Source organism: Buteo buteo, chromosome 16 (genome assembly GCF_964188355.1).
Source record: "Buteo buteo chromosome 16, bButBut1.hap1.1, whole genome shotgun sequence".
Lineage (NCBI taxonomy): Eukaryota > Metazoa > Chordata > Aves > Accipitriformes > Accipitridae > Buteo > Buteo buteo.
The window spans coordinates 26,672,193-26,694,897 of NC_134186.1; the positions used below are offsets into that span (position 1 = coordinate 26,672,193).

Genomic DNA, 22,705 nt, shown 5'->3' on the forward strand with positions numbered 1-22,705 from the left:
CTTTAGCCAACAGAGCAACGAAATCTCAGGCTTGGCCTGGCTTGTTTCATTAACAGCAAGAGATCCAATTAATACTGCACTCCAAGGTCACTCTGGGTATAGAGACTCTTCACACTCAGCACGGTCTGCTGAGAGAGCACCCCAATGAAATATTAAATTATGCGACAGTAACGACGCAGTGATTTTTGGCTTCCTGGACACTGGAAGGTACTGTGCTGGGAGTCAGTTATATATCTTTAATTCCCTTAACACATAAATTCAACTTCTCAGTCCTCTGCTTGTAATCTCCTCAGACTACAGAAGATTCAAAATAGGCAGTAGGTCAAAGTGTGATCTTTGCTCATTCTTTTGCCGGTATGACAGGGTTAAGGATTTCACCCTACAGGACAATCCTGTTTGGCCCACTGTGTCATCTGCTGTGGCCTCATGGCGAAGAGCTGGTTTCAGCAGCGCACGTAGCTGAATAGCTATGAAGCTCTTGGAGCACTTATACAGATTTGCAGATTCTTAGACAGAGGAACCAAAAGGGACAGGATGGTGTAGGGTACATTTTGCCTCTGCTTGGTTCTGTAAAGCGGCCTAGCATGGAAAACACTGGATCTCTCCAAAGCATGATATTTCTTTTTATCTCTACCAAGGCAGCAAGATGCCTTCTGCTCCATTTTCTATTTAAAAAGTTTAAAAAATCACTTACAGAGAGTTGGAATGGGAAGCTCTAAGCAACGGTGTTGAAACAGTAGAGTTGTGGTGTGGTAGCTTTGGCGAAGAAGGTAACGAAGAATCAGTCATCTCCTCAATATCTGAATGAGAAGATGCTGACTTGGGAGATTTCTTTTTGCCAAAAGCTTGCTTGAAGGAGCTGCGTAGCTGAGAAAACAAGACCACAACAGTAGGCACATCATTAAGAACGAAAGCAGGCAAAAAAAGCCACAGAGTAAAAACTCTCACATGCAAATACTCCAAATGATACAGCCATACTCACATATATTTTAATATGGGTAAAAAAGAATAAAAAAGCTTTTTTTCCCCTTAACTATTGTATGAGATTAATAAGGTCAATAGGACTGGATATCAATGCTTCCTATTTTTAAGATAACTATTTTACAGCAAATTCTGTTCAGTGCAACAAGCTTTACAGCGACGTTGTAACAACTTGCAGCTATAATGTAACGTGGCTCAGACAAGGTTAATGATGCTGAAAGGGTTAGTGATGTAAATGGATGGGTTAGCTTTGTATTTGGTAGTTTAAAGTAGGTCTTCCTTACCTCATTGACCTGCCGGAAGAAGCGCAAGCAAAAGGAAGTGGGGGAAGGAAAAAAGACATGTTTTAACAGATAAAGCCAGTGATAAGGAAAGCTTCGGATTTCTGAGACAAACATGACCAATAATCAACAACGACCAACAGTTACTTTAAAACTGGAACCCTGCATTTTCCAAAACCAGGTGTTTCAAACAACATACGGTCATTTTTTGCGTTACTTCAGGGAGACGCCAGACCCAAAACTCTTTTAACTATTTAAATTATATTTTCTCCTTAGCTCCGACAGAGAGTTTTGCCTAACAGCCAAGTTAATATTATGTTTTTCCTTGCAGGAAAAGGTATTTCACCAGGTGAAAAGACCAAATCTTCTCTACCTACCTGCAACTAAAAGGACCTTTTTTTAATGTGACTGCCATTTTCCAAACAACAAAAAGAAAGAATATGCATGTGACTAAACTGATATTATCCCGAAGTTACAGTTCAACAGTTAGTGTTCAGGAAGCGTTTGGACAATGCTTTTAGATATATGGTTTAACTTTTAGGTTGCCCCGTATGGAGTCAGGGTTTGGCCTTGATGATCCTCACGGGTCCCTTCCAACTCAGGACACTCTGTGAACACCGTCTAACATTATCGCAAATTGCATTTGTAAACTGCCTGGCTTAATATGAGATGAAACTTATTTTTAAACTAGACAAAGACTTCTACAGTGAGAAATATTGAAAGTCTGGCGTTTCAGCTCTGAATGGACCGCTGCATTGTTTCTACATACAACCAATAGATCTTGGCTGAGAACTTCATCAGTATTTGTGGAAGAAACAATGCGTGAATCAGACTCAACTTCTCTTTTCTCACTAAATGACTGATTTAATTTTCAATCTTCATTTTACAGCAATGACGTACTCGTTTTTAATACCAACATAAAAATACTGTCCTGTTTCTTCTACTACAAGGAAACCTTATTTATTTCTCTTTATAATAAGGAGATGTTTCCTTAACCTTCTTTAAAAATAGTCATCTGAGAAGCGTAGGCTGATGTAGGATAATAGCTACTAGGTTAAAATAACAAAGAGAAGCTAAAGCAAAAATTTCAAAAGTGTTTATCTTAACTAAGGCTTAATGATTACAGAAAGTTTGTGTCACAAATTAAGAGTCGCTAGCAATTTAAAACTTACAACAATTTTCTTCGTCTATAACTAATGTATAACCCAGCACAAGAAGGATTTAGAGATGACATTGCTTCCATTCAACCAATTATTTAAGGGGCAGAGTGGAAATACTGCTGTTATGAAGGAGCTGGCAAGATACCAAAATGAAACCACTGGGATAAAAGAGAAATAAAACCAAGAACCTGCTCAGGAAGCTGTTTCTTACAGTTCAGGAGTTTCACAGACATTTCTGAGAGGACATCGTGCAAATACAAATCAAGCTTTTACCAGCTCAAACCACATTTTGTAGCTATACAGATTTTTCTGTAGGCCCAAAAGATCCAGGGAGATTTAGATTCAGTGGGAAGGGAGGGGTGGATTGCTTTACTGGCTACGATAAAGGATCTAGGGACTTTAGTCCAAACTACAATCAGACTAGGTCACTAAGGCAGTTATGGTCTAATTCAAAATGGAGTTTAATATAAAGTACCTTTCCTCCAGTACAGGGTACCTTGTACACAGTACATGATGAGCAAAGAAGGAAAAACGGGAAATTAAAGGTAAGCATTGCAAAATCTTGCAAAATAAATGTCCATCACAATCAATTTTTGAAGACTGGTATATTTTTGTTGTAGAACTCCGCAGTAATGTTCAAAACAGAGTTCTGAAAGTGTTTAATATTAGTGTTCACTTAAAAGAAAGCCCTATGAGCCAAAAAGAAAAAAAAAAGAAGTAAGAATGATCTCTCATTGTGGATTTGTTTTACTTTAATGACAGACGTCGAGTTTTCCCTAAGGGGTTGGACACCATGTTATTTTTAGCCAGAATTGATCTTTGACAGCTATTTCTAATTTAAGAGTGGCCTTTTGGCTGTTAAGCTAAAATTCAATCCTAGGCAGAGTCAACACAAGCATATACATCACTTACGACTCAATTAAGCCTTCAAAAGGGAGTTTACAGAGGATTTAAACAGCGCCTAGTCCTTGTGCTGACCTGTTGCGTGAGGGGAGGAAGGAGGAGCTGAGTGGCTAGATTTCACCGTGCATGTTCTGACAGTTTGATAGAGAACTCACGCAAGCTGTTAAAATACACTCACCCAGTTCTTCCTCTTCTTCTTCTTTGAATCGCTCTCAATGTTGCTTCCCACGCTGGAGTGACTGGTAGCACTGTTTATACTGGAGACGCTGTCTGAAGAGTGCTGCCTTCGGATCCGCAGGTCTGTGGGTTGAGCAGCTCCGGGTCCTGAATACGAACGGAGGTGGCGTTAAAATTACGTACGAAATTTGAGGTAAGTGTAAATTACTGGGATAAGGAAGGGAAGCGACATAAGACAGGACCGCATGCAGACTTTTTGCTGGAAATTACTGAAAACATCAAAGAAAATAAAGCCAAGTGCCTGATAGCTCTGAATCGGGGATCTCTGCTCCCTGCTGCTTCACATCAGTGTCTACATGGGTGAATTACTAAATGCTCATAGTGAATTCAGTGAGCTCACACTGAAGGTGGACAAGCTTTGTGAAAATGCCTTCTCATGTGCCTAACGCATGCACTTACTTCTGTAGAATTTATCACACTATTTACACAGATACCCATTTCATATCCCCACCTGATACCAAACTCGTACCTAGAGCACAGTCACGAGGCCAAGCTGATCTCTGAGGGTTACATCAGCTATTACCGAGAGGACTAAAGTCTCATGAGCACTGCACGGTTGCTACACCTGGTGCTCATTTCTCACCTTTGCAGTTGAGCTCAGGTGTGTTGATGACTCCGTTGATGGCAGCCTGGGCAGCAGCATTTTGCTTCTTCAGTAGTTCAATAGTCTTCCTTAACTCATTCAGTTCTGAGTCCTTGCATAAGAAAAAAACACATGATACATCAGAAAATGCGGATGGTATCTAACTGCTCCGTTTCAATCCATGCATTGGTAGGTGATAGACAATTTATGGAATATATGTATGTACAAGAAGATGAAAAATGAGGTTTCGTATACCTGGGGAAGCACACCCTCAATAGGCGGCAAAATAGCTTGGTTATTACGAGACAAAAAAAAAATGTACATGCTCTGTAGTACAGAAATATGTATATTCAAATTTACTGTTCAAAACTCCAACGTTGCCTGTCTTGCAAGGATTTTACTTGGTATTTCTCTTGGACATGCACACGTGTGGATGCACTGGGAAAAAATTTATTACAAAACTATGCAATACTGAAGACGTGTTCAAAGTAACAATTTATAGGAATAACCTGATCAGTTGTCACAACATCCCAGTGAGGAAAGCGAGTCTTTTATATAAAATTTTTATTACATTTTACTCCATTACCACAATTGAGGAAGCTCAGGCAAATGGTATATGTGATCCTCCCCCCAACTACAGAAGAAGCACAAGCAACGATGCTAGAAACAGAAGTTAAGACTTCCCCAAATACTTGTCAAGCTTGCCTTTTGTTCCGCTGTCATCGTCAGGCTCTGCAGTCTGATGGTCATGTTCCCCAGGCTCTGCTCAAATGCTGCCACCAGGTGAGCCTGAAAGTTAAACCATATAGAAGTAGTTTGTCCTCTCCCCCCAAACAAGAATATTTCTGCAGGTATTTAAACGGAGCACCTAGTGCACGGCATTGTTTGTTGTGTAAATGATATGGAGAAAATAACACTGATTAGAAAAGGTCAAATGAGTAGAGCATACGTTGCTGAAAATGCTTGCAAACAAATTATCAGGAACAATTTAATTGTGGAAAATCAGAAATGCCGAAGGTAACAGATCAATTTCAAAATTTTAGAAAATGACAGCCCTTTCACGTACAACCACAACCAGCAGCACACTATGAAACGATGCAGTTCTAGGCTATAAACCATGCCCTGCTCGGCAGCAGCTGCTACCAAAAGCTTTAGAAAACACAGACGTAGGAGTAATACCGTGACCTGGCACATCAGGAGGAGATTTCCTGGAGGTGGCTCCTCAGTCAGCTGCTACATCCACTTCTTTGATACCAAGATTTCAATAGCCAGGACAGTTATCTCAAACATACTCTAACAGAGCAGCAAACAGGAATTTTTTTTCCAGTTTGGAATTCTCATTTATTCTGTAAAATGGGCAATCCTATGTCCAGAATACTTCGAGAACAAAAACACCTCCCTAGGAATTAAGGTCTTTTGAAGAACCACATCCCAAACTAATCCAGTTCATGGACTTTTCTCAGTTTTTTAAAGCTGCTTGGATTTTGTGATAAATGGAAAACACATTTCGCCACTTTGTTGAAATAGAAAGACATATTAGATTCAATTTTTTTTAAAAACATCTCACAGATTAAATAACTGAGGCTTTTAAAGGACACTTTAGGGAATACACCTTGTCACCTGAAAGTACTCCTGAAACCAAAAAGGCGTGGAAGGACGTCCTTGGTTATCTAGCCAGGTCCCCAAGCTATTGCAAGCAATGACATGAAAAGACCTCCTCTCACAAAATGTAGAGAGGAAAAAGAGACAAATCCATCCATATTTCTAAACATCTCCTGTTGTTCATTTTTGAAATCAGACTTGGTCTTTGAGTTTTGATGTGGCCCATATAAGGTTACTTACTGATAGCTTTCAGGTACCCTCACGCAGTGAAGGTAACTGTCGCCACAAAGCTTTTCACAAAAAGTTTAAATCTTTTCCCAAAGAATATAGAAAACCCCCAAAACGTCACTCCTAAGTTTCAGGAAGATACGCTAAAGAGTAAAATGAAATAGAAAACAGTAAATAAAATACAAGGCAAGTTTTTAGATAGAGGAAAGCCAGGCAGAAACTTCCCTCCCACTAGATCACTCTTTTCCTTGTGGATATTTAAGGCAAAAAGACGCTGGAAGTCACAGAGGTGGAGATTCTCACTGTGCTACCCCAACAGGAGAACTCTGAGAGCCAAGTCAGACAGTTCAGTCCAGAGACGCCTTCTCTGCAGAGAGGGATAAGGATGGAGACAGGACTACTGCAGCATCGTAGCCAGTCTGCCAGATGCTTTATCAGCTGATATATCCCCCTCTAACTCAAAGCCTTCTCCAATATTTGAGTGCACCTTGCTTGCAGCCGAGGTCCCTGTACTAAATATCATCCAAAACCTCCTGGCACTTGGCCAATTACCTTTCTTCTTTTCCTATGAAGCACCGAGACCCCAACGTCAATTATACTAAGGACATCAGCTAGGAATTGAAAATGACTGGGAAGTAACAGGAAGGAAAAGTAGATTGAGAAGATTGAAAGGAACTTGATAAAAGGGCACTATGTTTCTAGTGTCATGACATGGCACTGTGTTATAGATACACATGTATATGTATATGCATGTGCACAAATAACTGAATACAGGCATAGGTCAATATATATTTGTCTCAGCCATAATAATCTACTCTAACCGTAGAAAATAATGTTTTATTTCTCTATTAAAAATAATACTGTACACACAACGGCAAGTAAAGTTGTGCAAAATCTTTCCAAGCGGAAAAGGACATTCTCTCACCTAAATATATACAGAATAGCAAAACCTTTCACAGAGCTGTTCCAGACTTATTCATCGGCAGCACACAGCTGACTTATCCTAAATAACTGTTCTCACATCCGCAATGAAAACAAACATGAGCAGTACAATAACATGGGGATGCACATCTCTCATTCCCATCAGCCCCTATGAAAATAAGCAGAGCTGAGACTGTGAGAAAATAGCAAAAAGTAATTTAAACCCTCAAGCTACACATGTATGAAGATCTAAATATTTATTTTAAAAACACAGACTGCAAAGCTTCTGTTGGGGCAGATGAACAGGGAGCAACAAAACTGATATTCAAGAATCCTCAGCGATACTTTGCAAAAGCAAAAAATAAACAGGCAAGTGGGACCGCATGGATTAATAATGGGACACAAACCCCTAATGCTTTGACCTGAACCTTAAGAAAAAGTTGCTCTTTCAAAACCGGATCAGGCACCTTGACATTATTCCTGTGTGGAAATTGTTCAGTGAGCTATGAAAAGAGTTATCTTCACTTCCTAGTTGGAGCAAAACCTTTCCAAATTCTTGCCCCTGATGGCCTGAGAGTGTGCTGCAGTGTGTATACAAGAAAATTTAAAAAAAAAAAAAAAAAAAAAAAAAGAGATTAATTCAAATTGCCTAAGTTAAAAGGATTTCATCAAAAAATCTTGCGTAGAGGAAATGTCCATAAAGCAGTGTTTTAACAATCAGCATTTATTAGTCTTAACTTTTTGGGGAATAGACCTGGCCTTTTACATGGAAAAAGAGTAAGTTCCCTGAAAAGAGGTGGCTAAAGACTGAAACTTATTACCAGGACAGTTATAGCAACATCTCTGCAGCAGACTGTGGCTGATTTATGGACAAATAAGGGGCAGGTCCAAGTCTAAGAAGTTTAAATAGCATCAATAAAACAACCCTAAAATTTAGCAAAGTGAACGAAGCAAAAATGGAATATTATCAAAAGAAATGATGCTAACTGTTTTTGGGGGAAAAAACCCTACACCAAAACCCACCAAAAAACCAAATGACCCCAAACCATAACGTACAGCAGCAGCATATGTTAAAAACTGTTCTCTGCAAAGACAGCGGTAGTAACCACACACAAATTCTTGGGCCATTTAATGGCAGCTAGGATAGGCACATGGTAGCCTGGGCTACTCATTACTCTTGGAGACACGCTACTGACTCCTGTGTTGAGTAACAGCCTACTGAATCCAAACACCGCGTGAAGAAGAACGCAACAAAACTAAGGCAGAGCTAGATGAGTCACACAGCTGACAAGTTCTCTCTTTGAAGGACACAAGCTGAGTTATTTAACAAAATGATAAAAAAGCATATGCAAGAGAATCTGGTTCTTACTGTCTCACATGAAAAAGAAGCTTCCGGATGAAAACCAACTCATGCACCCAGTCCCCTTTGTATTTGAAAGGCAAACATAAGATTTAGCTTTTGGAAGATTTTTTTGAAGTTTTTCTTTTCTGCTTGGGAAAGCGACCGAGTGGTTACCTGCAGTCAAAGCCCTTTTATTTGACTTCTCTACTAACTGTGTTCTTGGTTTTCCTTTTCCATTTTGCAAGCTGGATGAAGCACTGTGATGCCTGCAGTGAACACCCCAGTAGATTTCCCCCTGAATCCTTCCTGTAGTAGGTGGTACTGCTCAGATGAAAGCTGTCCTTAACTGTGCCAAGTTTCATATTCCACCTATTCAGAAGAGCTGATGGACAGGAATGTCCTCTTCAGTAGCATGTGTTCTGATGTTTATTGATTCCCACAAACTCGGATGTCAGTATGATCCGATTTGCTGACTGTTCATCTGTAGCTTATTTACTCTAGAATGGCTTATTTTTCTAGCAAGCTTCGGTTTTGCAGATTTCTGTTATCTGTGACTACAGCACAGAACACACAAATAAACTTGCTCAGGGTCATACATAGCGTTGCCTCAACACCTCCTGGCTTCCAAATCTTTTTTTCCCCAAGTGTCTTACATTACATATTCATCAAATTCCTCAGAGGAAACAAGCAGAAGTATTGTTACACTAGTTAAAAAACAGGTATGTCTGCTCTTTAGGCATAACTTTAAATTAGTTGTCGGAGCCCCTTAGGCCACTATTACCTATCGTGCCATTAGCCCACATCTTTATGCGATAGCAAAAGATAATGCATTTCAGTCCATGTTTCTACCGATTTTTATTCCTACCAATTATAACCTGTATCATCTGTATCTCATCCCACCCAGGTGTCAAAGCAAGACACTATTTACAAAAAAAGACCCCGTCTTCAATGATTTTCTCAAGATCTGAAGATGGTTTACATATATATAAAGCCAAATGAATATTATAATTCAGTAGGACAGAGGATGTTATTTTTGGAAGGGTCCCACATGCATGCAGTTATTTTTTTAAACACATAGGTAATGTGAACCGAATGTTCGTGACATTGAACTCTTGAATGAAATCTTTCCAACATGAAATCTTTTTGTCACTTATCAAAACTGGGGTGGTAATTGGTGCATTAAATGCATTCCCTGTTAGTGTTTGTTCTCAGAGTTGTACTCACGTTGGCAGTCAACTGAGTTGTCAGAGCTGACACTTTTTCTTGGGATGCATCCAACTCTCTTCGTAGCTTGCGAATCTATATATTTTAAGAGAGCACTTTACTGCACCGTAATACGGAGAAATAAAATAGCAAGACACGGAACGCAGAGTGTCTTGACAGAATATTTATGCCTGTCAAACATGATGTGCTCTTACCTCTGACTGGCACTTCTCTTCAGGCTGTAAAATAAAAATGGAAGAAAATACATGAGGATATTATGACATGACCAGCCTGACAAATTAATAAAACTTTTCTTTTCTTTTTTTTTTTTTTTTTTTGTTTCAAAAACTCTAATGCCAGTTCCTTATTTTGGATTCCCACATCCATATTCAACCCAAGATAATCTCCTTATTTATCTACTCTTCAGGAAAAAGAAAACAGTCTGCTTGTACAGTACTTCTTCCTGCAGGAAGGAATTTGGGCTCCCCTTCCCAGCCTGCCTCCCAGTGCACCTCTGAGTATGAACCATGGAAGGGTGAAGTCCTGGCTCCACGCGTAAGAGACTCCACGAGGCTCCGAAGAGCCAGGACTGTCACAGAACATGGCTGATCCTAGGCAATTCCCTTCCTCCCATGCTCAGCTCTCCATGGGATGGAGATCACATATTTGCATTCCAAAGTGACATGAAAAAAAAATAAAATTACTCCCACTTGGGTGCTGCCTAGGCACCGCGGTGATGAAAAACTGAGGACACACAGTTAGTTATATGGGGATGCAAAGTGGATGTACCGACCATCCGTTGTGGTCTGCATGATAAAATTGTGGCTATTATGGCTTGTTTCTAACCAAAGTGATCAGCTAAAGAGAAGTATATGGGAGGAAGTTACAGACTCCACCATCCTTACGTAAACATGTCCGCTACCAGCCACCATGAAAATTATACCCATCAAACCACGCTATTAAGAGCCACTCGTGCTTGGGCAGCAAACTCATAAACCAGAAGCTTAGACAGCAGCTGCTGAGTACTCTCCTTGTGGCTCTCAGGGTTATAAACAACAACCCAGAGGAAACGGTCTGTTTTCTATCCTTCCAGTATGTTATGTGTTTTGGCTTCATATGGACCTTGCCTGAGGCAAGGTCAATGATGAAAGGCGATATTTTCAATTTATTATCAATGTCTTAAGGCCATGTTACACATGTAGCCTCCTAACAGTGAAACGTGTATGTGAAATAATGCTAAATAACACTATACTGGCTTGACTTCATAGACAGTTATACACAATGCTCCAAGAGCAAGTTCTTCCACGTACTCTTGTAACACATACGCTTGTTTTGGCTGTGAATGTGTGGTAAGCATGAAGATGCACCATATTTGCATAAGAATTTGCAATTGAAGATCCTGTTCAATTAACATGTATTTCAGCAATAATTATTATCCAGTGTTTTTTAAAAGGGTTGTGCTTTAAGAAACCCCCAAAACTGTGATCATAGCATGCCAGGAATACATGAGCCACCTTAATCTGGCTAGCTTGGACATTAACAGCAGTGAAGCCACTGGGAATTAACCATCAGAGCCGAATACTTCTGTACAGTCTCGTGTGGGCTGGAACCAGCTGTGCCCCTGGGTTGCTGCAGCTAATCCCAACTAGCTAGAGAAAAACCAAAACCAGGCTAGACAGGGTCTGCATGTTGCAGCCTCACCTCCCCATTACAGCACAGCTGTAGTCTTAACTTACAAGGTCTTCCATAGTATATGCTTAAATGGAAAATCCTTCGTGAGACTATTAGAAGAAAATAAGCAAATGCAACCTGCACTAAAAATCCCCTGTATTTTCAAACTCCAGTAAGCCTTATTTTAGGATCAGGTACCCTGAATGAATACGTACTTTTGGAGAAAATATTACTGGCATAGTGAACAAATAAATTCTTTAGAATTATTAAAATTTGTGCATTAAAAACCCTTACCTCTTTAGCAGCAAATCATTAATACACAGCTGGAATGACTTTATTCAGCAAATTTTGGGGTACTTTAAGTAATGAAGTTCAAATCTCCTCAGATCTACCGAGGTCCTTTGTAGCAAAACTTATTTAGTGTAGTTGTAAAATACTGACTCAAAAAATAAATCGCTACTTTTAGGCCATTACTGTCTGTGTTTAATGAGGATACTGCTAAATATCCACAGGCATCTTTATGAACATAAACATTTATTTCGTAGCTAGGGTTCAGAACACGATCAAATGAAAAGTGTTTTTTTTCCCCTCCTCCTTGAATGGCAAAAATAATTAGCACAGTAAGACCAGTCAATTCAATAATTTTGATTAGTAAACCCAAATTGTTCATTTTGTTATACTCACTGTTGAGTAAATAGATGATGTACTGGATACCAAAGAGAGGGAAGAACCGTGCACTAAAGGAAAGAAAATAAACACAATGAATACAAATACAGTAACCACACAGTGGAATCATCATAGATCATCCACTGCCAATGACCGGCCTAGTGAAGAAATACTTTCACAAATTTCATCATCCGTCATAAACTTAATTACATTATTGCACCAATAACGTATGGTTTGAAGAATGCATGGCCAGGTAATACAATCCATAAACTTTGACTTGGTAAAGCTGTTTTAACAATTTAATACTACTTGTTTTTTTTGGGAAAATGAGGTGTGGTCAAGAAGATTGAAAAGAAAAGTTTTGATGAAGATTTGTTCAGAAACAAATATTTCTCTGGACAGCTTATCTTAAGACCCTTGCAAAAGGGCTTACTCAAGACAAAAAACCCCAACAAATTAACTGAAATGCAGAAGAGATTACAAAAGTAAATCTAAGTACTTCATCTTCAGTTTTCGATGAGATTGAGGGGACGGGTTTTCTTCTTTAAGCATCAGACCAAGATGGAGATGTCCTGAGAAGACCACGATATGTAACCAGATGCTCCAGGAGAAGATGTGGAGCACCCAGGGAAGAAACCATTCTCTAATTTTGGGGCTCTAAATTGTCCTCTGAATGCAGCTGTATCTTCCTTGGGCTGACTATGAGGGAGCCGTATCACGGGCATCGATGAGCTGAACATTCCCTATTCCCTCCAGGGTTTTTTGGTCTTTCTTTAAAGCAATGACATTTCTTTCTCAAGGCAAAGTTCATTCTCTCATAGAAAAATTACCGGAGTGAAAACATGGCTACAGAACCTTTTCTGGAAAAGAATCCGTTTCAGGCAGTTTTTGCATTTAAACATATATTCAAGTAAAAGATATACATATATAGTGATTCTCAAGGTCGTTACCATCACCCCGATGTTAGGATTTACATATAACATCATTTTATTTTTGATTATACTATTAAAAAAACTACCTGAAGCTATTCTTTCTGCTACTGAAACATGCAAAACTACCTTTCCTTTATTTTTATTTTTAGAAACAAAATACACCTAACTGCAACTTTCATTCAAAATTCAGGTAACTTCATACAAATCATATGAAATTGTGTTAAGTCACTTCTTTCATCTAAATCCTGCAGCCAAAAAAAAAAGTTTAGAAAAGCTGCCATTTTGCTCTAATTACCTACTGCGATTCTCCTACATTCATAATAAATGGGTTCTGCTTTCCCATTGACATTATATCCTAAGGCAAGGCTGGAAAGAGAAGTAAACAAAGTCTAAGTTGGCTTCTGGAGGAATTTAAGACAATTTAAAAAACCCACAAGAAAGTGAAAAAAAAAAAAAAAAGCAACTCACACCCATTCGCTTTTTCTGGTTAATCATATTTTCAATTAAAATGATCTTTATAGTTAGATGTTAAGGACTGTACTGCATTAAGAACATAAAAATAACTAGCGTGAGTCAGACCCAGGGTCTGTCTAATCGCGTGCTCCATCTCTGGCTGCAACCGCAGCGCATGTTTAGGGAAAAGAATGCAAGGAGGAGGCAGATACCCGGTGATTTTTCCCCAGGTACACCTTTGCATCTTCTGGGAATCAGCAGATGGAAATTCCTGACATGGAAACTGCAGTCAGACCATTATTGTTCATAGTCGCTGTGACCTCTCTACCATTAACTTCTCTTCGTATCGCAGATGCTATGCACTTAAGATCTCCTCGTCACTTCTCTTTTTACCTGCATTTTGCCCTTAGGGCCGCCTTTTTCAAGATGGAAAGCCCAAAGCGCAGAAATATTGCACAAGGCCACCAATGGACTCATACAGAGAATATAATATTATTTTCTGGTTTGCCTCTCTATATTCTTCCTTTGTGCAGTTTTTACTAATACAGACGTATTCAAAACACCAACCACACCAACTGGCCAGAGAAGAAAAGGATCTCCTTTCAATGGAATGGGACACGCACATTTTTGACTTAGCATCAGCTGGAATTTTTAAGATCACCCTGGGGCTTTACCGGAGGAAAGAAGACTCAAAACAAAAAAGGGGAAAGAACATATCACTCTGGGAATCATACTCCTGCCTTGTAAAACAGCGCCACTGCATTGTTTGATTGTGTATATAATTTGAGATTTCTACTTTCAAGGACAACTAAGGAGTTAATATTTTTGCGCAATTTCTTTTTAAAGTATCTGCAGATGGCTACTTTAAGGCTATTTAATTAGGAGCCTGAAGGCAGTTATGCTCTTGATGTGATTCCTGGTTTTTGCAGTTAACATGCATCTGCACGCAGGCTACAAACCCAAATTGTTTTGGAGCTATTATTTTAAAGCGCTATAAATGCATATGCAAGCATGTATCATTTTTAATGTTAGAAGAGAAACGGTCTAGCTGTGATCAGCTGTCCGAAGAGTGGAAAAACCACCATGTATTGCAGGCAGTAGCGCAAAAAGGAATCAAAATTTATATCCCCATGACAATGAATTTAATTCCTTTCTCTCTAGGAGGTTGAAGTGTCAGGGTGGAGCCACCGGCAGCAGAGCTCCCGGGGAAGACTGACGGCCAGGCAAGTGGGGAAACTGGAGAGCCAAGGGACCACTTCAGTTTTCGGCTGTGTTTTTTCCCCCTGAAGTTCTGGATAGTTTGGAGGCTGTTTCTGCTGGCACCTCCCCAGTCCTGAAACCCTTCCTGTCAAAAGAATTATGTTCTGCAAGGCTGACTAACATTTCGACCTACATGCTGTGCTGTGAGGGAACATGACTGTACTTCACACTATGGAGACAAAAGAAAAAAAGGCTTTTAAGAATAAATCCCGGCCCTGCTGCAGTTAATAAGAATAAAATGCTGGTAATCTTATGTGCTAATAAATAATTGAGAAGCAGATTTGTAAGCTTTATGTAAGACCTGGATTTATGCTTCATTGACACTGATTGTATAAAATCAATTTGTTCATTAACCACAAATTTTATTTCTGGAATACTTTTTGATCTATTCTCTTAAGGTGAAGGTGAATGATGTATTCATACTTTTTCATCTATCCTCTCATTCTGTGAAGATGAACTAGATCCACAGGTTTGAAAGCACAGGACAAGACATAAGCTGTATTCAGAACCACTTGCTCACTTGTACCTTGTGATTCCCTGAGAACTAAGCAGGAGCTAATAATAAGCAGGCTATCCCTGCCTTCTGTACAGCCAGAGAAGTGACAGAAGACCTTTAACCTGAAGACAAAAATACAGAGACTGCACCTAAACATTCAGCCCATCTGGTAAACTATTATTACCCTTTTAGGTGCCAAAAATTTAGGAAAATCTGAAAGGGACTTCTTCAGCATGCCCATTGTAGTGTCAAATTCCTTCCTCGCACATGAAAGCGATCTTTTCCCACTGCTTCCAAGTCCACAACTTGGTAGAGTTTTCTTGGACTTCATTTTTATGACTTTTTTTTAACTGGGTGAAAAGTACATTGTAGAACATTTCACCTAACTCTTCCTTTTTCCTTTTTTTTTTAAATGGTTCGTCCTTAAACATGTAATACTTATTAAATATTCTTCCAAACTAGACTCTCTCCTGGACAAGAATTTCTGAATTATGAGAGATAGCGTAACCTCCAACATGCCAAAATGGATTTGCTGCAATCTTAAGCACACTTGAAAGACTAAGGTCATGATTTTTTTGAGGATGTCTTCAAAAAAAACCTGAGAAAGATCTGCTTTCAGTAAATCAACTAAGTGCAACGCAGATGCAGTGATTTAAAGTCCTTCACAGATTGTATTACGGAACTCTTTAGTAAGAGCAGGACTGTTCGTCACAGAATGGAATTCAACTGACTAAGTATCTGGCAATCTTTGACCGTTCATGACCACCTAGCTTTCTGAGAGCATGGCACAAACAATGGTTAATTCCTGCAATGACAGTCTTCAGCCCTACAGTGTTCTTCTAATAATTTTCAACTCCCAATGAAGACCCTCAGCCACTGGCCTCTAAAATACAATTAAACGTAACGGAGTTAGATTGGCTAAATTCAATAATGAATTAGCCCTGAATCTTTCCGGAGCCATATCCAATATGAATTTTCTACCTCTTCCAATGGCAGAAAATGGATGGGATAACCAGTACCTCCAGGAAGGCACCCTGTGGCTCCTAAAAGCCCCTACAAGCACTTAAGTGTGGCTCCCACGCATGTCTGGCTCCAGGGGAGCAGCGAAACCAGGGCACTGGTATTAATGCTGCGGAGTAAGCGCAAGTGCAGGTCTTCAGCGGTGGAGGAAGCAAGCCAGCAAAGGCTTGTGTGACCTGTAGGGATAAAGTACTTCGCAGCCAACCAAGCTCCCAAAGCTTGCCAGAAAGGAGATTTAAGACTCAAAGAGCTAATGCTGAAAGAGCTTCCTACGACCTTCCCATGAATCACTCCCAGAGCTCACCCCACGCTTGACTTCTCCAAGTGCAACACTTGAGGGTTTTAACGCGTGCTCATAGCTACTGCTGCTACAGCCGTACGGTTGCTTGATCAGCAGCAACCAAACTAATTATTTATTTATAAGTAGATTACTTTTTCTATTGACATGGGCTTCTTTTATCAGGTACGATTACATATTTGAAAAGATGACAAGGAATTAAAAAGAAGAGCCTAGATGTTTTGCAGAATTACTCGGGTCCCTTTGTGGAAGTGGTGTGATATCAAGTTAGGATGTTCAGCAGAAATGAAAAGTAAAGACAATTTGAATACAGATTAAATGCTGGAAAAATTGACTGGGATAGAAACAACAGCGTGGCTGACATCAGTTATCTATACTACAAACAGAAGTGTGGAAGCCCAGGTTCAGGAGAATAGCCCTCGTCGAGCAAACACTTTAATATGCTAAATCCAAGCATGAACTAGAGCCATTTTGAAATCACTAAAAATGAAGCACAGGATGTGTTTAGACAATTTCTTGGAGAGTGATGGCCTAGGTACAACCCTTACATGCTTTCCCATGTCCCGCCAGAAAGATCACTGAACGAGTATCATGAAAACAACGACGACGAGGACTGAAGTTTTGTCTACCACTGAGAAAACTGTGCTCTGGAATGACCCCTACGCTGAACTGAAAAGCACCAAATTTATACTTGGTTTATGGGAGAATGTCATCTTCTAATCATTTCCAGCACCATCATATACTTTACTGACCTTCTTCAAAGCCATCGCGGAAAGAGCCAGACCGGCTCATTGTTCTGCTTTTCTCGTCCAGGGACATGGAGCTGTTCCTGAAGCGCGTATCGCTATAGGGGTCATAAGGACCATCTGCGTTGGAAAGGCTGTGGGTCCGTAGCATGGTTGGATTTGACAGGCTCATCTGGGCTGCAGTGGTTGGGCTCGCTATAAAGTGAAGAATAAAAACCAATTTATTTGCGCAACCACAAATCTTCATACCTAATTTTTGTGCAGCTACCAAAAAAACTTTTTTTTTTCTTTAAGACACAAATTTTTGATGTCATCCTCTCCAGGCTTCATTATTTTTCTAAATTCAATGAATTCAAATAAGAGGTATGCAAATCAAGCTAGCGAATGAGAAAACCCAAGTAAATAAGGTCATTTTGAACACTGGTTGATATGTCTATGCTTCTACAGACAAGCTCAGTCAACTCACTAACACCTTGCAGGCATGAACTAATTAACCCTCATTTAATTCAGAACAGTCCTTCCTCAAAAAGGACTAAAATGCCTGAAGGAATTTAAACTAGTATTTTGCCTATATGGAACAGGCCTTACGAACTATCTCCTTCAAAGCCTTCAAGTTCCCAGAAGATGACATTTTTCTCTGTATTTAAGTCACAGATTTTAAGAGCTTTTGTTTCCTAATAGCTGTATATTTCAGAATTGTTTCTTTCCCCTATGAGGTCCTAAGAATTACAAAATACCCATTTTGCCTCAAAAGCCAATGGTCTCCCATCCAGTGTTTAGAGTACAAAACGTCTATTCCAGTTTCACTTTTTTTTTAAAGAACTTTTGTGCTAAAATTATACCTGCTATTTACTAAGAACTAGTTGATTTGTGGAAATAAGAGAACAACAAAATTGCTGTTCAACTGGCAGGTTCCTCTTGGTGTGCTGCCATTGCCTGTTTCTATATACATCATCAGCTGATACAGACTATTGTAGGAGATACAATAATTCAGTTTAAACGTGCTCAACTTTCATTATGAACATTTGCTATTAAATTGAATGCAGTGTCCTCTCTTGACTCTGGTATCTCCAAGCCCTTTTCTCAAGAACACAGAAAAATACCTTGGGTTTTTTTGTTCATTGCTTGTGGTCAAATAGCTTTTGAAGCTTATAAATGTAAATAATCTTCAATATTCTCCATAAAGAGTTAACTTTCTGGGCCTAAAACTACACCTTTTTTTTTTTTTTTGACCATTAAGGTACTTTCATGAACTTTCATGAGTTTGTTAGCTGTTGGCAATATAATTACACTGTGTATGTTCAGCTGAAATTTTGTTAAGTGTCAGTTTATTTAAAGCTGTTTATTTAATCTGTTTCTTTTCAGCGCACTCAAAGAAAGGCTCTAAAACGTCACTGCTGCAACTCAAAACCGCACTAGAAATAAGTGACCGCGTACGCTGCTGCAAATTCACACAACGCAAGAAGTTCACAAGTATAGGCTTAACTATTTTGCATATTACTTCTGTACCGTTCTAAAAAAGATGGAGGGGCTTCTGAAAGTCAAAAAGAAACAGAAAATGTCTGTTCGACATAGTATTTTCCAAATGTCACTTAACTTAAAGACTATATATATATATATATACACACACACACTGTTAGGATTGATTTACATACCTAAACAAATTGCAAAGGCAACTAAGTAACGCTTAATCTTCACGCCAGAGATGAGCACTGCTACTAGCACTTTAAATTAGTTTATTTCAACTGCTGATACGGTCAACTAAAATCTGCAATGCTTTATGGGTCCTGGCAATCAACTTTTATTGTTTCCTTCATTTAAAAAGTGTTTACTTTTATCAACGTAATTAAGTGAATGAATGGCATTTTTTTCTGACTTAAAATTTTTCTGACTTCTATATATTATTTCAGATGGAGCTTTGTGCACTGTTCCAACAAACCACTTGAAAAATACATACAAAGATAAAATATCTTAGACTGCACATGTAGTAAGTAATATGCTTGGATTTTAAAGCAATATTACTAAACAGGTAGGCAATGTCTCAAGTCCTTTAAACACACCAACGTGTGATATTAACAAACAGCTCTGCTGAATAGCTCACAATTTAAATTCAGGCATCTGATTACTCCCAGAGAAGTATTTTCAGAAGAGTTACTGCAAGTATGCCACCTTTGGGCATACAAGATAATAATGCTAATTAGTCACACTCATTTCAGTGAAAGTGCTTCCTGAGGTTGAACCTGGGACTCAGAGCTGCTGAAAGAAAATTATATTGTGTAATACGCTATTTTCAAGACACACGATGTATTGCTGTGATTATCCAAACAGATAATTATTCACCAAGCTGTGAGAAGTTAAATCTAGTTCCAGAGGGTGATGTTATGCTGGATCCAGATGAAAATGGAGAATTGCCAGCAGTATCCTGAAGTCCTCCTGCTGAATGGGATCGTAGCCATTCTTTTGCATCTTCTTGATTACGGAGTTGGGAGGATGGAGTATACCTGCAAAAACAAAGAGTTCTTCCAAAATGAACTTTAACATTTATTTAAAATTAAAAAACAACCACCATGAAATGTCACAAGACTTGGGGAGGGAGAGAGGGAAAGAAAGATAGAAGAACTCTCATATGAAATTTAAGGATTAAAATGATATAAACCCAATATAATTCTGAATTAAGGAGCTATTTCAAGCTGTCCTAAGCTGTTCCTAATTCATTCCACTTGTGTTTGGGAAAAAAAAGCCCAAACCTCCTTTCCTAGGGCTTCAGTAGTAACCAAACTAGCAGCAAACAAAAACCTACAGATAGAAGTTGTGTACTGCAGAATAAAATATAGCGTGTGTTACCTATGTATGACTGAAAAATAAAACCGCGATTTGGAAATCCTTTCCTTTCTTTAGGTTATGCCAAATTTCTATCACTATTTTAATATTCTGGTGCATCGCTAAGCTTATCTGGCTTTTTGTCATATTACAACCAAATTCAAGTCAACAAAGCCATTATCAGATTTTTAAACAAGTTGTGACCCAATAATTCATATTCCAGAGATTAATATAAAGGTCTGTGGAGGTGTATCCCACTTAGTTGAAAACTAATAGCATTAAATCATCATAAAGGAGACTATGTTCAGCCTTTTTGTAAGGCAAAGAAAATAACGGAGACGTTGTCTAAGCCAACATCAACGGCAAAACACCCGCTGGCTTCAGCTTAAAGTTTTAAATCTGCTTCTGTATGTGCCTGAAAAATAGGTATGTTACCACGGGTGTTACGTGAAATACGTGACAGGGTACAGGTATCGACAGAAAGAGCATCACGGAAACACTTGTCTGCTGATGGATTTCAGTGTCTGTCTATGCTATGCCATCTGCTCTTGAGAAATACGTATGAGTTACTAGCTTTCCTTCCAAAAACTAAACACTCAGAGCCTATTATTAATCGATATTATCTATTTAATTAATTAGATTCCCTCCAACTTAATACTCTACAGTAAAATATCACTTATTAAGACTATTTTTTCAAGCAATGTGAACGCTACAATAAACACTGCAAAAACCCAAACTACTTTCAAAAAACACTTTCATTCTCCTGCTTATGCCTCAACTTTTAAGTAACAGTGCCTGACTATCCGCATCTCTTAAACTTTGCACATATATCAGTTTATTAAGAAAGGGACTTTAAACAATCATTTTACTTGATTTACTTGTACACACTAAGGACTTTTTTTTTTTTTAGCATTAATACCTACCTCTTCAGCACTCAAATGTCTCAGTCTTAAAAGAGAGTCTTTATTAGAGACATACTTGAGAACCACAGAAACATTTTAAACAAACTGCCATTTTAAGAAAGGCTTTTAGCACTCGACTTCATGTGACAAAGCTGCTGTGAAGAGCAATGCGTACAGGACAGAATAAATTGCAGCTGCAATTTCAAGGCATCAACTCAGTGATCCCTGAAGCTGCATTAAGCAATTCTGAAGCCTTTTTGTCTAAGGTATCTTCTGGAAATTCTGAAACACTTAAAGCATTTAATTAATACAGCTAATGTTGATTATCTTGCTAGAATTGCTTGTACCAATGGAAAAATCTTTTTGGGTGCAGTTTTTTTATGTTATAAAAATCACGACCTTACAGCTCTACAAAATACGTGAGAAGACAATTGCCAAAAGTTTGTTTGGGGACTTTTTTGTTCTTTTCTAGAAAAGCAGAAGTTATCTCTAAGAGCCCTATATATTTAGGTATTCTGAGGCAAATATTTTTTGTAAATCAATATGTCCAATCTCATCCTAAAAGGTTTGCCATGGTATTGAAAATCTTTTCTATTTGTATATCAACACCAAGGTTCTCTGGGTGAAAATGATCTCAATTCATTCCATGTAATAGCCACAGAAGCTGCAAAATTATTGTTTTCAAGCCAAGCCCAGTGATGGTTTACGAGATGCTTTTCAGCAATTCAGCCAGCAAAAGCCACAGTTCTTGCTCAAGCGGAGAAGCCACTGGATGAAAAAAAGCACAGTGGTCAATGGCCGCCTTTGAGGATTAAAGAAAGAAAGAAAAAGAAAGAGAGAAAAAGAAAGAAGGAATATTGTTGCCACCTCTTGCAAACTGCGACTATCACCACCAGCCACAACAGAAACACAAAGCAAACTCCAAAGCCACAACAAAAGCTGTTAAACCGTGTGGAAACACCAATACCTGAGTCCCTTCTTAGGCAAAGTGTTCCTATCAAGATGTGGGTCGCTGCAGAAAAGTTAAAAGAAAAGAACTTCAGAGAAGAACAAAAGGGAAGGAATAAGATCAGGACGAAGGACGGACAAACATCTGCATCACCTTTTCAGAGGAAAAGGTGCTGGGGCCTTCCTACAGAAACATGCAAAAACCTCTTTACCCAGGTGTGGATTTGCACAAACATGCATCTGGTACCATGCCAATGAATCTCATCTCTTCACAACGTGATTTTGTTATTTCTCCTACCCACAATGAACAAAAATGGCTCTTCAAACGTCAAATGGATGCTTCTTTCAGCAGACACCATTTAGGGAATGCAGCTAATTACTGTTACGCAGCTGCAATGTATAGCAGTAAAAAGGATTGAGCTTAGACTCTTTGAATTTTCAAATCTTAGCTTAAATTCCATTAGCGAAGTAAAATGAATCTATTAGTCCTCCAAAATGCAAATATTTAAGTTTATGTTTTTACAACTGATGAACTTGTGACCGAGCAGAGTCTGTTAATTTGTTTTTAAAGAAAATATCCATGTGCTTAAATGAATAAATTCAACGACAATCCTTAAAGCTAAATTACACCATGGGAGTGATTAAAATTAGAGCAATGAGCAAAAGTGAGCTAGAATGTTTAGATATGGGTCATCTTTTCCGAACTTTAGCATTCGTCTTTAGAAAGATGAACGTACCCAAGTCCCTGAAAAACACTCATGAGCCAAACTGCAATAAAAGACTGACGACACTGAATGACACGGGGACTTCACGACAAAAAGGACAGGCCTGAAAGGCAGTGAGAAAAGCAGCATGCCAGAGGAATGCTGAAATGCTAGTGAGAGTTCAGATTGGCAGAAAAAAAAAAAACGGCAAGATTTTCAAATTGCCTTTGGCAAAGAAATGAGGGGGAGGCGGCGGGGAAACACCCCCACAAACCAAAAGATGTTCCCAGTAACAAGAGCAACACCAAAAACACGCCGACTCTGCCGTATGCCATTCTCCAGATTGAT

General features: G+C 38.9%; 1 protein-coding gene across 3 annotated transcripts in view; it reads right to left on the minus strand.

Moving 5' to 3' along the window:
• NAV2 (neuron navigator 2) overlaps positions 1-22,705 on the minus strand; it is a 421,304-nt gene that overhangs the window by 20,586 nt on the left and 378,013 nt on the right. For 2 of the 3 annotated variants that reach the window (XM_075048236.1, XM_075048235.1), the window contains 10 exons: positions 21,673-21,717; positions 19,324-19,484; positions 16,990-17,178; positions 11,797-11,849; positions 9,657-9,680; positions 9,463-9,537; positions 4,851-4,934; positions 4,146-4,257; positions 3,504-3,649; positions 695-867 (listed from right to left, as the gene is read on the minus strand). In XM_075048236.1, coding sequence (XP_074904337.1) covers positions 695-867; positions 3,504-3,649; positions 4,146-4,257; positions 4,851-4,934; positions 9,463-9,537; positions 9,657-9,680; positions 11,797-11,849; positions 16,990-17,178; positions 19,324-19,484; positions 21,673-21,717 — 1,062 coding nt within the window. The remainder of the gene's footprint in view (positions 1-694; positions 868-3,503; positions 3,650-4,145; positions 4,258-4,850; positions 4,935-9,462; positions 9,538-9,656; positions 9,681-11,796; positions 11,850-16,989; positions 17,179-19,323; positions 19,485-21,672; positions 21,718-22,705) is intronic. The other variant, XM_075048237.1, reaches the window with a different exon arrangement.